The sequence below is a fragment of the Coffea arabica genome, chromosome 2e (genome assembly GCF_036785885.1).
Source record: "Coffea arabica cultivar ET-39 chromosome 2e, Coffea Arabica ET-39 HiFi, whole genome shotgun sequence".
Taxonomy (NCBI): domain Eukaryota; kingdom Viridiplantae; phylum Streptophyta; class Magnoliopsida; order Gentianales; family Rubiaceae; genus Coffea; species Coffea arabica.
Window position 1 is genome coordinate 71,121,505 of NC_092313.1, and position 17,294 is coordinate 71,138,798.

The window sequence follows — 17,294 nt, forward strand, 5'->3', positions numbered from 1 at the left end:
AGACAGTGTACTTAGATCTACCAAATTGCTTAGTTCCTCTTTTTATCTTTTTCGTCAGTTTCATATGATCATGTAGATGCACTCTTTTCTATAATTACTGTTTACTAGCAAAAGATAGGAAGCGGGTGCTACCAGCGTCGCACAATTACTGTGAAATTCAAATTGCCGCTGAGGAACGAATGTGAGTAGGTGCTATCATGAAGCAGACTTACGTGTCGTTATTGCTGGAGGTATACTGGTTCCGCATAATCTGCTGTAATGGGCATGGCAGCAACGGATTGCTGCTCTGATTAGCAGCAGCTACTGAAATGTCAAAGTCCCATGTTGACATGCAACGTTTACCACGTTGCTGTGTCTTATGGATTAATTCCAGAGCAAGTCTTTAAGAAGAAACGAAATTGTGTGATAGATGGTTTTTATGGTTACTTGGCATAGCACCTACTTCTGTTTCTTCTTGATTGCCACCTGAACATGGCATGAGGAAAAGTTTTGATTTTGCATACAGGGGAACAATGCCCAAGCTTGGTTTATGCAGGATACTAATCTGAGAAGGCATCCACTTCATGCAACTCAATGAACCAAAAATAACAACTCAAAACTACACTGATGTAAGTTGTTGGCAAAGTCATTAGGGAACTCATATTATTCTCAAAATCCTCTGTTAAAACATATAAGCATGTAAGAAAATGTAGCTATCAAAATTTAAAACGCCAAGGCAAGGCGTGTTCTACTGCCAAATACTAGCACAACTTGAACTTAATAAAGACCACTACACAAAACAGCTTCCTGATTATTGCACGCTTTATTTCTAGCATTTGACCTCCTTCAGCCCAGGTGCAAGGTAAAGAAAAGTTGGATCGGTGGCACCTTCTTTGTAGTATGCAAACACGATTGAGCCCTCATCATGCATGCTCTCACCAACAAAGCTGCAGAACACATAAAAAGATTCAGACAATCAATGAATGTTTTCATCCAAAAATTTCAAATGCGGAAGTAGAGAAAGAATCCTGTTTCATCAAATAGGGTCGACACAGAGACAGGGAAAAGATCGAGTGGACTTACAACTGAAGGTCGCTCAGCTTTGACAGGAGGTATTTAGTTGCTCCTTCAATGTTCTTTTTGAAGGCATCCAACTTCTCAGGCTCCAACTTTGGACTTAAATTCTTGATATATTTCTTGATGTATGCAACAAACTGCTTTTTGTCGAAAGGGGGTTGCTCCTACAAAGAGGCAAGATGCTCTTTATTGAATAACAAGAAAGAATAAAAGAGGAGGTCCAATTTGGAGTAGTTTTGCAGCAAAAGTATACCAACCTGAAGTCTGAAAGTATCAACAATATCGACAACCTTGACTGCTTGGTCGTCAACTCCTTCATCTTCTTCTCCACCTTCAGCAGAAGGATTGGCCCCAATATTCACCTCCACAGCACCTTGAACGACCCACTGATTGAACATTCCAATAATTGATGTCAAATTTGACTTGTCACAAATAAATTTTTCATGCTAATATGTGAAGCATGGCCTAAAATGTCTCTTTCCCTCCTGATACAGAACAATTCTACAAAACAAAAAATAGTTGAAATAAAAAAAAAGGGACGAAAGCCTTTACCTTCCCTTCTACTTCCCACAGCATTCCATTCTCAATTTCCTTATAGGGGAATGAGTCGGATAGAAGCTCATCGCCTGGAAATAATAAAAAATATCATAGTATTACTTTCTTGAAGCAATAAATAAAGACTAAAAGGAGGAGTTGATGCAGTTGACAGCTAAAAAAGGACCAGTACCCGATCACACAGGAAAGAGATTGCCACAAATCACAGCTTAAAAAAAGCTATCCGTGAGAAATAGTATAAAGTTTCAATCTTTACATTAGAAGGAAAACATAATTGCAAGAAACTCTGCAAGAATGCTACGATGAATCTGGTAGCCACAGAAGCAACTGCTAAGCTTATGTAAAAGGTATACCAATTAGCCATCTTTAAATATTTTTAGATCCCAATTAATCAGTATCAACAAACTTTTACTGACAATTTGGCAACTAGTGTACACCATAAAACTCAACATGCTCTGAGATTAGAAGATTCCCCAGCAACACAGGCAGTGCACTTGTGCTTTCTTAAATAATAGTGGCAATTAACAAGTCAATTGCTCCTAAATTGAAATTAAACATGCTTGATATCATTTTCCGACCAAGTTTCCCTTGAAGGGTTATCTAGAATTCCTTAGTTTTGTGCTCCTAAAATAATCTTCAGGGTAAACTCTAATCATTCTGGTATCAACGAAGGACAGAAGTAAAGACTCTGCACCGATACTATTCTCTTCCTTGAATTGAAATACATAACCGAAGAAACACACAGGTAGATCAGCCCCAACGTTAAACACGTAATTGGTATCCAATTATAGAAACCAAATAAATAACAAGTTTACATCCAACAATACAATCTAAAGGGTTTTTCTTCTTCTTTTCTTTTTCATGGTTTTCACACGTATGAACTCATGCGAGAAGACAACCAAAAAAAAAAGTACAAAAGAATTAAATTAAACTCTTAAGCAAACAAAACATAGGAACTGTTACAAGAAAAAGCAGCTAAGGTTGTATCATGCAACAAAGTTTTCAGACAGAAAAGGTTAAGAAAAGAAGTGTACCAGAAAGAAGATCCTGGTAAACCAACATGTTTGCAGACTTGAAGTTTCTTTGGTTGTCAGATTTTTTCTTTCTGCAGGCACTATGGAAGACGTACTATGCTATAATTGTACAGTAAGAGGTAACGAAAGAAAAGGTAGTCCTCCTAATAAAGCCGGGGTGGTGAGCTTTTATAGTGGAGAATTTGACGGTGTCCCTTCAGGAATAGGAAAATCCTAATTAAGAAAACCACTTCATATTAGGATTTACTTTCAAATTTAAATAATCTTTTGATTTGTTTTTAGGAAAAGAAAATCCTAATTTCAGAAACCTCCCCTAAGGTTTCTGACAATTTTATTGAGTTCTCTTGAGATTTAAAAAATTACACATACCTCCCTTGTCATTTAAAATAACAATTTTACCCTTAAATATTTTAATGAAATTCCCTTATTTGGTATGTTTATATTTAGAATGAGTTTTAAAATTATTTTTTCATTCTTTTTCCTTCTTATTCCTTTTTTTTAATTATTTACCAATAAAACTGTAGAATTATTACTATTGCTTCTAGTTTCTATTGTAACCAAACGTCGAACTAGTGTTTTTTTTGATGAATTAATTTTATATGTAATTCAATGTTTTTGCTGATTTTTGTTTTCTATTTTTTGGTACTAAAATTAACAATAACTAAAAAAAGGACCCAAAATCATTACCAAATTATGATAATTCCACTACCCGAAAAATTCATAAACTCTAAATAAATTATTTCAACATTTTCTTTTCTATTTTATAAATCTAAGTCCATAATAAAATACCATCAAAAGTACCCTATCATAATGATAAAATTATTATTATAGTTATTTATTAATAGTAGATATGGACACGAAAAATTTGACACATTTTCCTTATAATTATACTAGATAATCTTTTAATTATATAGAAAAATAAATTAAAACTCATTACACAAGGGCATTTTTGAGTATTCATTTAAAAAATTGACCAAGTCAATATCATTTTAAGATTTTGTTACTAAAACTATTAAATCAAGGGAGGTAAGTATAATTTTTCAAACTTTAGGAGCTTAGTGAAATTATCAAAAATTTCAGGGGAGGTTTCTGAAATTATCTCAAAGAAACTTGCAAATTAATGGGATTTTGGGAATTAGATTCTCCTCCTCTTTTGACTGATGGCCGACATGGGCCTTTCTTCTCCGGCCGGTTGTTTTCTTGACTAGTAGTGCCATTTGTACACTTCTATTCTACCTCACTAGACAAGTGGGATGCAAGTGATATACACTTATGTATGTTGTGTATGTCTGCTGGCGGTGCATTGAATTTGGATTGCCATCATTTACTTCTTCTGACTTTGGATCAACCCCAATAAAGATTGATATTATTATCAATTTCCGGAAAAAATATTATTTTAAAAAAATATAGAAGGGTCACTTTATGGTTCAAAATGAAAAAACGAGATAATAAGTGAAACCATAAAAAGGGCAGAGAATATCTGCTTTGAGTACGGTTACATGGTAAATGGTAAATCTTACTATTTTTTTTTCTTTTTTTTTTCTGACGGAGTGGGTGTCCGGACACGATAACCACGAAACTCGGATCCTTGCAGGCACTGAACACCAGCTCCTAAGGAGGTTTGCTGAGACCAACCGAGCTGCCCATGAGGGGCAGGCAATTTGGTGAGAGGCAAGGGTTGAACCCCTAACCTCCCACCCCACCAAGACAGGTGGTGGCCACTGAGCTAGAGCTCTATGGTTGGTAAATCTTACTATTAACTTGGTGGTATTGTAGTATTATCATAGACTTGTGAATTTTCTCATTAGTTAGTTGAAATATCAAATTTACCATTTTGGTTAGAATATATTGATTTTGAATTAGTTAAACTGAAGTGATGAGAGTTGGATATTACTCACAGACACTTAAAGAATGATAACTTCAATCAATAAGCCAACTCTTGCTATCGTTGGTTCACTCAAATTGGGTGAAAATTATTACATAGGGATGGCAACTATTAGACTAAAAATCTATGTTCACGAGAATTGAGTTAAATAAATAAATGATAATGATTAATAAGATTATGGATTATTCATTAAGTTTAGTTTTGATGATGGACTATCAACAGGTGATCCCATAAGTTTTATTTATGAAGGGTAATTGGGTAACCCAATAAGTTTGGTTTATTAAGGGTATCATTTGTTGGGTTTATTTCTTTCTCACTATTTAGACACCATCTTTGGTGCGATTCTTTTGTTTCAATTTGTATGTGATTGATTGTTGAGCAATGACTGTTTTTATTTTGATGTGCTAAACTGTTGGTTTAATAAAAGTTAAATTAGAGAGTTTTTAAACCATTTAGATGCATGTAATTTGGGGTTGTTTGGCAAATGAATTTTGCCAATTTTTTTTTAACAATTTTAACTACATTAATATATATAAAAAAAAACTCCCTAAAATTTTTAAAATTTACACCTCAAAATACCAAAAACACACGCAAAATTTTTTTTCTTTCATTCCTTTTTTTTTCTTCCTTCCCCCACCACAGCCTTCGCCGCAAATCAATACCAACTGACACCTCTGTTGATGTTAGCACCGATTTTCTTTTTTTCTTTCTTTCTCTTCTCCCTTTCCTCCTTCCTTCTCCTTTCTCCCTCCCTCTCCTCCTCCCATCCCCTCTTCCCTACCACTTCCTCTTGTTCTCTCCTTCTCCTCCTCTCGTCCTCTCTCCCTTTCCCATGTACAATCTAGTCGTGTGACCAGATCGCTAGTCATAGTGACTAGATCACGCGAAAGGGGAGGGGAAAGGTGGTGAAGAGAGGGAGAGGAGAGGGGAGGAGGGAGAAGGAGAAGGATGGGAGAGGAGTGAAAAGAAAGGAAAAGAAGGAGAGAGAGAAAAAAATATATTTAAAAAAAAAACTTCATCTATTGTCGGTGCTGGTCATCTGTCGAGGTTTTGGCAACCGGCAGTAGGGAGGGAATAAGATCAGTGGTGAGTGAGGGAGATGAAGAGGAGAGGAAAGAAAACGAAAACGAAAAGAAAAAAGAAAAAAATTTACTCACCCCAAAAAGTTTTTCTACAAATTTTATAATAAATTACAGTAAAATTTTAAACAAATACCCAAAAAACTCAACCAACTACCTCTGGAGTAGTTGGCCACCAGGGAGAGGTATAAGACTCTCCTTGAGTGTAGGTCAAATCTCTTGGCCTGCATTCTTTTTCAAGATTTTCAGAAAAAATTTATCAGCGGGTGCAAAGGTATCCATCTAATCCGATAGCAGTTGACCCCCTTGGATCCACCCCTTCCTCTTAGTGTAAAGTAAGAGTAGGAGTAGGTATAAAATTTATTCTGTCAAAAAAAAAGCCCAAAAAACTCATTTGGTTTCATGAAGAATTGGACTAATTCCACAATACACCCCCAAACTTGTACATTTTTCCACTTTGCGTCTTAAAATTTTGATTTTAGATACTTTGCACTTTAAACTCCTAGTTTTGAATATTTTGCACCTTAAACTCTCAAACTTGTCCAATTTAAGTCCAATCGATGACTACATTTGCAAAATTAATGAGATAAAGAGCGGTGAAAATCAATGACAATATACTGTTTTATTCTAACTATGATCTCTTAACTTTTTTGACTACTTTTAATACATTATCATTGATTTATAAGGTCCCAATTATTTATATTATTAATAAAATTTACGAGATAAAAAATGACACAAATTAACAACAATATATTGTTTTATTTTTGTCATGACATGTGGCACCTTTTGACAACTTTCAACATATTATCATTGATTTGTTGGGTCCTCTATATCATTAATTTTACTAAAGTTGTTATTGATTGAAATTAAATAGAACAAATTTATGGTGCAAAGTATTCAAAATTAAAGTTTAGGATGCAGAGTGAGAAAGTGTACAATTTCAAGAGTGCAAAATAGATTAGTACTAAAGAATTTGATAGGGTTAATCACGTTTAACAAGCGACTTAAGATGTGTCTGATAAAATTAAAGTCTAAAAACTGAATTTGAAATCGAAGTCTGAATTTATTAAGTTATTGAATGATTAAGTATTAAGACTCCGTTTGATAAACCTGAATCTAAATTCTGAAATCTAAATACCAAGTAATTTGCTGAATTTTAAATATTAAAAAGAAATATATGAATGTCTGAATCTTAATGTTGAACCTATTTATACTTTTTGATAAACATTTATAACTGAATACTTAATAAGCTAAATTGTACAATTTTGCTCTTCTATCTTTTCATCCAAAAAAGAAATAAAATGTATGATTTAATTAACTTAAAATTGTTAGGTACGAAACTGATAATATTTATTTTAAAATCAAATTAATATAAAAGATGAAATATATTATGGAAAACATTAAAAGAAACATTACAATCCAATAATTCATATAACATCTAATATTTTAAATAGAAAATTTATAATTAGATAAGGATTTTGAATAGAGAATATTAGATTGTTTAATTAGATAAGGATTTTAAATAGAGAATATCAGGTTGTTTAATTAGATAAGAATTTTGAACGTAATTAACAAACAAGAGTAGATTTAGTAGATAAAATAAGGTAGTTGAAGTAAATATGTTGATTCTTATCAGAATTAAGCATTCAGTTATGATTCTTATACTGAAAAAAAAAAAACACAAATTCAGCACCACTTAACAAATTTAGCAGATAAATTTTTATTTATCAAACAACCAAAACTTCTGAATGTCTGAAAAAGTTCAATTTTAGCACTTTTTTTTATGTTATCAAACAAATTCTAAATATAATATATATAAGTGTATATCATATAAAGTGACAAGTGAATAGTTTATAATTTATTTTTGAAAGTAGTTTTGGTTAGAAAATTCAGTGTATTTAGGTCCTGTTTGATAACCTAATTTAGCATTTAAATTTAATGGATTCAGATCTTAACATGTTCAGACATGTTTGATAATCAAATATTGAACATCTGAATTAATTAAATGGCACTGAATTTTCTAGGTAAAACTTGGTCTAAAAAATAAATGACAAGTTATTCACTTATCACTGAATGTGATATACGCTCAAATGTATTACATTTAATACTTAACAATTCAATAATTTAATGGATTCAGACTTTAGATTTCATATTTCAAATTTTAGTTTTATCAAACGCACCTTTAATTAATTCAGATGTAACATATTTTATTATCAAATACATCTAAATATGTTAAGCTTTCAATCCATTAAATTTACGTGCTGAATTGAATTATCAAATAGAACCTTACTTTGTCAACCTAAGTACCTAACCCGTGAGCAAATAGGTTTAGTAGACTTATCTAAGAAGTAATGAGCTTTTTCTTTAAATAAAATATTATAATTTTATTAAATCTTCACTCGCATCTAGTGGTATCCACATATACCAACAGATGTTAAATATGAAAGAATGGATGCTAAAAATTAATAAAAAATAAAAATAAAAATTGTGCCTTGAAATTTAGATATATTCAAGGGTAAATTATAAAAAAGTCCCCTGTGAAAAACTTAATACACAAAAAAGTCCTCTGTGGTTTTAAAATATACAACACGACACCTTGTACTTTGAACTAAATTGTAAAGGTGACGGAATCCGTTAAACTTAACGGAAATGACTTATTGAAACCTAAAAAAAAATTATACCTAATTTTTAACAAATATACTTGTTTTACCCCTTAACCCTCAATTCTCTCTATCTAAAGAATAAAACAAATGATTTTTTTGAACTGTCTTTTGCTTAATTATATCAAGGCATTTTGATCATTTCCTCCATTTCCGTTAAGTTTAACGGATTCCGTCACCTTTACAATTGAGTTCAAAGTACGGGGTGTCGTGTTGTATATTTTGAAATCACGAGAAATTTTTCTGTATATTAGGTTTACCACAGGGAGCTTTTTTATTTTTTACCCTATATATTCAAAGATAAAACAGTATAGGCTCGATATGTATTTTCAACCGCCTATGCCACATATGCTAATTAACTGCTTCAAACTCCGAATGTCATATCTGATAACTAAACTTAATAAAACTCAAAGCTAACAAAAGCAATTAAAAAACTAAAAACTCTTACTAAAAATCTCTCCATGGGAGAATAAAATTCTCATTAGAAAAGTTTAAAAGAGAAGAAACTCTCACTATGTAGTTTTATAAGAGAAGAAACTCTTATTAGATAACCTTAAGAGATACTTACTACACAAAAAGGAAAATAAAAATAATCATGAAGGAGAAGAAGACTACTCGAGATTGATACCCCTCTACCATATCTATCCTACAGTATATCTTTTAGATTCAACATCAACCATGCTTGATTAATTCAATATGAGTTGATTTCAAATAATAATTAAGAGAAAAAAAAAAAAAACCTTGTCACAGGTAATAAATAGGTGACTAGTAGAAACTCAATCTTAATTAAACAACCAAGTAGTCGCACGTGTCATGAATTAAAAGAAAAGGATAATGTAAATCATGTCAAGCAATTGCGACTAATTAAATAATAATAATAATATATATAAGCCATGATACCGACATGATAAAATAGGTATGTAAGCATAACTAGCATTACACATTTCAGGTTATAGTGTTCTCATGTGTAGGTGATAGGTGCATCTTGATGTAGTTGGGGTGATGTCTCTTGTTTAGGTGGTTCAACTAATCAAGAGGTGATGTTCTCAATAGTTTTGCTTTTTGTTATTTGCTTTTTTTTTTTATATAAAGTTCAAAAAAAAGAAAAGAGAGAAAATTTACCCCTAGAAACTTCCCTACTGACAAAGAAAATGTCACTAAGTTATATTATTTATATCCAAAACTTAGAAAAGGGAAAAAAAAAAAGAAAAAGAGGTGAAATAGTCAAGGGCAAGTTTTTTTTTTATAGATTATCAGTGTAAATTTTTTTTTTTACATTAGCAGATCTATATTGTATTACATAATATGAATTCGAATTTGAAATTCAAATCACGCATACGTATTATAAATTCATAGTTGTTAATATAAAAAAAAAATCACAACATTGCCGGTGATTAAAATTTAATCTAATATTTACAAATGGAGACTATGAAGAGGCATATGGTCCACATCTGCTGGTGTTAAAAGATTTGAAAGTATGGCACCCTTTACATGTACCTCATATGCGGCAAATAATGGACCGATGATGAATATGAGAATGTGATTAGATTGTAAGGTTTATAACGACAAAAGTAGATAACACTTTTTCTGTATGGCAGGAGAAGACATAAAAGGAGAGAATATTCGAAGGTGGGAGGGGAGCTATACATATTCGTTGGCTCGGAGCATAATTGGACGAAAAGCAAAGAATTCCCTGCTATGACGCTATAGGTTTTGAATGTCTTGGAGTAGATTTTTCTTTCAAGGAAGTCAATCTAGAGCAGCCGGCCGACCCAGCCATGCTTTTCTATTTTTAATTGGAGAAAATCATTCAAAACGTTTTTATCCTTTATTTTTAAAATAGTAACTTTTATTTTTTTTGTAAAATTAAGTCGATAAAATTTAGATTCAATTTTTATTTTTAATCACTTTTTATCCTGAATCCATCACGTAACCGTATATGGTCAGTTTTTTGAGGTAAAAAAGTTGTAGTATTTCAATTTAGGATTAATCTTTCCTATACTGATAACGTTGGATGAATGATAAATATGCAAAATTTGAATTTAAAATTCAACTTTTGCACATATGTCATAGATCCAACGGTAGTAATATATACACTATCAATGTATATAAAATTTACTTTTTGGTTTATAGATAAAAAAAAATGGCACGATTCATATTTATTTCTATCCTTAAAAAAATAAGATATGACTCGAATTACATTCTTTTTTTTTTTAAAGTGGATTTGATTCGATTCATATTCATTTTTAAAGTATGATGCAGATAGGTTTTGAATCTCAAGAGTAGATTTTCCTTTCAAGGAAGTCAAACTAAAACACCCGGCCGACCTAGCCTGGCTGTTCTATTTTTAATTTCCTAAGGGATACTTTGTACTTCGTCTTGTTTTTACTCTTCACGCAGAGCATATGATTTATGACCAATATTTCTAGCTCCAACCAAATTCTTGCTAGTCGAAATGAGTTAGTGTTCAAAATTAATATTTTAGGACAAATTCCACTTTGAACCCTTGAACTTATATCACTTTTTATTTTACACTCTAAACTTCAATTTTGAATACTTTACACCATAAACTCTTGATTTTAAACATTTTGCGTCATAAACTCTCAAGCTTATCGTATTTAAGTCCAATCAATGACAACTTTAGTAAAATTAACAACATAGAGGACCAAACAAATCAAATACTGATGTGTCAAAAGCAATCGAAAAATGCCAAAGTATCACAGCAAAAATAAAACAATACATTTTATCATTCATTTGTACTATCTTTTATCTTGTTAATTTTACTAATAATATTAGTAATTGAGACCTTATAAATCAATGACAATGTACTAAAAGTGGTCAAAAAGTTAAAAAAATTGTAGTTAAAATAAAACGGTACATTGTCACTAATTTTCACTGTTCTTTATCTCATTAATTTTGAGAATGTAGTCATTGATTGGACTTAATTAAATTGGACAAACTTAAAAGTTTAGAGTGTAAAATGTTCAAAATTAAGAGTTTAGGGTGCAAAGTATCCAAAATTGAAGCCTAGAAAAGTAATATAAATTCAGGGATGAAAGCAGAATTAATCCATTATTTCGTTACTACAAAGAGGCCTGGCTATGGAGACATCTTCATCCACAGTTCTATTCAGTTCAGAGATATATATATATGATAAAGCTGATTATGCAGGCCAACTTGGCCTGCAAGTTGTTAATGGAGGAATTTAAAATAGAAAATCACAAGAGCTGGCAAGGATTTGGACCAAATGCACATCCCATTTCCCAAAGGACGAGATAAAGGTTTTAATGAACCTAGTTTTCTACTCCAATATTGGTGAAAGAAAATTTGATTTTGAACTATGTCAAGATAATCTACGAAGGTCACTGTGTCTAATCATGAAACGTCCACTATTTTAATTAGATACAAGAGAGACAAGTGACAAATATCTGAATAGACAACTAGTCTAGAGGAGAATCCAACGAGCAAAAGATTTGGTGCACCTCTTGCTTTTGTCTCTGAATTACGAGGATTGACACAATGACAAACAATTTTCTTGGTTGGCCTAATTATGAGTATTTGGCATTTTACTTAACATATTTCGATTCCCCGTTACAAGCATTTTTGGTTCTTCATTTTCTCCTTCACCCTCTAAAATCATTAACCTGCATGGTAATGGATAGCTCGGCCACTTCGACCTAGAGGATATCTTGGCCGGTCTAACCCAGGAGGTACCTCGACCGATATTGAGCCTTCGTAAAGACTTGTCTTGGCATAGCTTACTTATATGGGGTCATCAGAAGCCTCAGCCCACCCTCGTACTCATATTGATTGATGATTGATATGATTGATGTGACAGTCAATCACCCTATTATTCAGTTTTACTATTGACACTGTCATCGTGTCTTATCCTATCCTACGAGATCAGACTACCTGCAGACTTCACCATTTTGCTTTCTAAGTCATCTAGTATAAATATTGATTCTTTACCCACTCAAAAGGTACGCGCTCCAACTCACCCGATATAACTTCCAACAATTACTGACTTAAATATCAAAATGACTCCGCGGGATTTAGTCCCAGCCACTTCCTGCTTTTGCAAGTGAGCTCGTCTTGTGTTTGACCTCAGCTCGACTTGATAGACCTCGCCTGCACACATGGCATGCAATATCTCCTTCTGCCATCACTTACTTACTCAATGGGTGGGCATAAACAAGTTTGTTTGCTCAATTCGAGGTCAAGTTGACGATTCTTTTAACTAGCATGAGCTTGATTGTATAAGCTTAAAATTTTGAAGGGTATTGAGTAATTGCTGCGGTAGAGCTTGAGTAAATACGGAATTATGACTTTGAGCTTCTTTAAAAAGGAAAAGCATTATGTGTATATGCATACAATTAATAGTCAATCAAACTCAGCAAGTTTTATTCGAATTCCTAATCAATATCTCAAACTTGAGTTATATTCAAGGAGCTGGTTCATTCATTTACATCTCTAAATCACTCGATTTCTTGACAACATTGTTCAATTGCAACGGAGCCGCTCGGTTTTTTGATGATTAATGTTTAGAATTTCAACATCTAATCTTCACCAATTTTGGAAATTTTAAGAAAGATTAAGAATTATAGCAGTGTGAAAATTTTATGTATGCGTAGAAAAGCTTGACCATGTAGTACGCCTTTGACTGCGTATGTTGGTTAGGACAACATATTATGTGCACGTGTTCAGGTGCATTTGACATGTGCGTCAATGGCTTCGACCCGTTGACTGGCCCTTGATATCGTTAACAAAATACAAATCTAATTTTGTGACAAGAGTTCTTTTTTTTTTCTTTCTTTTCAAAAAAAAAAAGTTCTTTTTTTTCCCTCCTATTATGCAATTCTCTAAAACTGGTTAGTTGGATGAGTACTTCAAAATGTGCATTTTTTTGTTTTTACCTAGTGTTGTCTAAAATCTAAATTACGTGAAGTTCATAGAAGTAATAAACAAATTGTGCGAATTTACTATTCTTTAACAGAATTTGATATTTTTTAAGTACAAATAATATCCTTGAAAGTTCAATTTGGCTCAACAACTTAAAAGGCCAGTATTGTTTGCATTTTTCATAAATCTAACCCTTGTTATATTTTTTCAAAGGAAACATTAGCTTCTTTTTTTTTAGTATAAGCGGGATGGTTCGAATTCAAAATCTGTCATTTACACTCCCTTCCACCAAACCATCCAACCTATTTTTTCCCCATATTAACTGTTATTTGAATTGACATATGTAAAAAATATTTATTTTTTTTCTACATTGACAGTATATGCAATAGTACGTGCAAATGTATAATAACTAATTACAATTTGGATTAAAACTTGAAATTTTGTATATGTGATATGCAAACACCCTGCTAGTACGTAAAATTTGCTCGTATACACATATACAACAGATTAATCCTTTAAACAATGTCTCGAAGATTCATCCTTTAAACCTTGTCTCTCATATACATTAATCACCTGGATCTACGAATGCCACTCGTTAAATGCGTGTATTATTTCTAGGTAAATTACAGCCTTCATCCTAGGTTTAAGGCCTTTATCCCACGTCTTTAACTTTCAACTCCTACAACTTAATTATATGTAAAAGTTCATTATTAAAAAAAAATTATATGTAAAAGTTTCATCCTACTCATTTTTCACGTAGATTATTACATTTATGAGTTACATCTCATACGACTGTTTTTGCCAATTGCCCGTTAAAATTCTATGCTAGCCTTCCACTTTCGCCAAATCGATAATAAATGTTTTGTGGTGAATTTACAAATTAATCAAAATTAGTAAAAAAGATCTGTTATATCAAAGTTTATAATACAGTAATATGCAGGACACGTAACATATGTATGTGCGAGTTTTCCTAAATGGGAATCTTATATGGTAAAATTCAGATCTTAAACAATAAAATAAGACGATTATTTTACTGATTTTGTTCTACCATTATCTTTTCTTAATATCATACTAGCTGGCAATTATTTGTTTTTGACTATATAATGCCGTGTGATACCGTTATTAGAAGTAGAAATCACTCGAATCAAACTTGAATAGTGCATCTTGAGTAGGGCTGCAAATGAGTAGACTCGAGTTGAACTTTAGTCTAATCGAGCCGAGTCTTAACTTAATTTTATCGAACTCGAATTCGAACTCAAATTCAACGAGCTGTCAATTTAAAATTCGAACTCAAAAAAAAAAAAAATAATTATTTTTAAAAATATATATATAATATAATATTTTTTTAATAAATAATAAAATATTAGGGATATTTATGTAATTTTATTATTAAAATAAAAAATAAAAAATATATATATACTCCAGCACGCGACGAACTTAATATTTTTGAACTTGAGTTCGATTTGACCATCTCGATCTCAAGTCGAGTTTTGACTCGATCCACTCGCGAACAGTTCAATTCATTTGCAGCCCTAATCTTGAGTTCGATTGTGGTTGATTCTAGCTAATATACTGGAGTTCGAGTTTAATTTGGTTTTAGCTTACTCGAACTACGTTTTGAGCTTGATTGTATATTAGCTAAACTTAAGTGATATAAATCAATATTTTTATATTATTATAAACAATGGATATGATAGATGTTTCACACTAAACAATATAAAAATTTACAATATATAATTATAATTGAAGATCGATTGAACTTGATTAAGGTCTACAAGCTTTCAAGTATCAAATACAAGGCTTAAACTCGAGTTTGTCAAGCAATTCGAATTGGTTGAAGTTAGCTCGAACCGGCCAATGTGAGCTTTGACCGAATAAACTCGTTAGTAGTTTGATTAAACTTGACTCATGTGCACCACCAACCATAACACATACTTATTTAGAAAGTAGCCTTTGAAAATATCTAAGCTTTAAAGCTATGTTTGCATTGAAAGATTTGATAAAAGATTTGAAATTCTCTTAAATAGGTCGTGTGGATGACTCAAGAGGTATCTAAATTTGTAATCTATCAACTTTAGGCATTGTTTATTATGAGTAAATGGGAGGGAAAGGAAAGGAAATAAAGGGACAAGATTTTTATTGTTTGGATTAGTTTTTGAGGAAGGAAAGAAAGGATTAGAAAGGAAAGGGAGGGATAGATTTAGTTATTTTTTTTAGTCAACTTTCTGTCCAAAAGTGGGTGGAAATGAAGGGAAAGGACATCAAGATTAATGAAAATTTTGAAATTTTCTAAAAACATATTAGGTGTTTACAAACTAGACTTTTAAAATGATGGATAAAAATGTAATTAATTCATAATAGTTTCCTTTCCTTCAGTAATTCAAATAAGACAAATGAACTCAAGTTTTCTCTACTCTACTTTCTTTTCTTTTTTAGTAGAATCCTCTCTTTTCCTCACCTTGCCATTCCTTCAATCCAAACGACGCCTTAGTTTATAAATAATTGGTAGATTATAAACAGAAATACCTCGCAAAATATCCAAACAACTCGAGGAATGTGAGAGATTTTCAAATCATTCAATCCAAATGCAAATCAATATTGTTTTTTTTTTTTTCTAATATTTGGCGAGAGCATAGAAAGAAAGAAGTATTGGAAATGGAAAATAGGATAAAAAGAAATCTGGGAACCTTCACTGTAAGATGAGTGATCAAGTTCCCTAAATGCAAGAGATTTTTTATTTAAAAAAAATATTTTTCAAGGCGACTCAAAAGACAATCTTTTTAATGCATCTAATATATATCTAATTTTTTTTATTATAAGTGTATACATTTATCTTCATCATTTTTATTACATTTACACGTCTTCAAACCCTTCTGACGCGTGTCCATTAGATTTCTTGTCAAACAGACTCATAAATTCAGTCTCAATCTAACAATCACGTGTTTCATTTCCCATTTTTCTGGTAAAGTATCGAAACACATGAGATGTAGTTAATCTGAGCATGTGCATTTATATACTAGTAAAAGTTTGGTGTAATTTAGATATACTAATGTTAAAAAAAAATTCTATTTTTTCTACTAAAAGATTGTGCAAACACGTTGTATTAAGATTAATACTCACCTAAATGTGATGTGCTCCAACTACAAATGTATTACAAGGGATAATTTCAAAAATCTCCCTTGAGGTTTCTGAAAAGTTCACCAAATACTTTTGAAATTTTAAATATTATACTTACCTTCTTTGACCCGATAAGATGATCATAATAACCTTAAAAATATTAATATTTTGCATGCAATCAAGCAATTCGCTCATAATCTCGTGCATATGAATGCATCGCACAATTAGTCATTTAATGGAAACAAAAACAAGATTCTCTCGTGAAATAACTAATTATGTCCTAAATATAATCTTAACGTAATACAAATTAATTTTGACTTTGCTTGGGGAATCTAAAGATGAATAGAAGAGGATGTAAGGTGAAGGAAAAAGAATGGCGCTAGTGTTGGTACTCCAACATTTAAGGAATATGATGTTATTAGTGAAATTTTTGAGTTTAACAGCGTTGATTTGCTTTTTTTTTTTTTTTTTTTTAACTTAGATTGAGGTTTAAAAATTTAGGGATTGATAGTGGTGGTGGTCATGGTGAAAATGGTATTAATTTAGGATGTGGGAGTATGAAAGATTTAAAATAGTAGAGATAAGAGTCAAAAATTTATTTGAGATTTTGTGCATGTTCCATATTTTTTAAAGAATTGCATAAGAAGGTAAAACGAAATTTTATAATTTCATGACAGCATTTTGGGTTTTTGACTATTAAATAGCTTTTATCACCAAAACGATAAACTCAAGAAAGGTATATATAATTTTTAAAACTTAAAAAGAACTAAGTGAAATTGTCATAAACTTCAAGGAGGTTTCTGAAATTATCAGATTAATACAACAGCAGTAGGAGTTCCCAACTTACCATCAGTAGTCCATCACATACGGCGGTTTGGTTTGGTCCCACCCCTTCTTTCTGCTTCTGTCTGCATAGTTACCAAATCCAACGGCCCCAAAACAGGCGGTGTCCCTGACTCCTTGCTGACGCCAAAAATTACACTACTACCACTACTACCCAATTGCCCCC

The 17,294-nt window shown here is 31.8% G+C and overlaps 1 protein-coding gene across 1 annotated transcript; it reads right to left on the bottom strand.

Moving 5' to 3' along the window:
* Positions 1–613: 613 nt before the first annotated feature.
* Positions 614–2,805, bottom strand: LOC113732884 (translationally-controlled tumor protein homolog). Its single transcript, XM_027258903.2, has 5 exons — positions 2,646–2,805; positions 1,609–1,682; positions 1,314–1,442; positions 1,063–1,220; positions 614–926 (listed from the first exon to the last, which is right to left on the bottom strand). Exons 1-5 carry the CDS (start codon positions 2,671–2,673, stop codon positions 809–811), a joined length of 507 nt encoding a protein of 168 aa, XP_027114704.1. The 5' UTR covers positions 2,674–2,805; the 3' UTR covers positions 614–808.
* Positions 2,806–17,294: the final 14,489 nt, after the last annotated feature.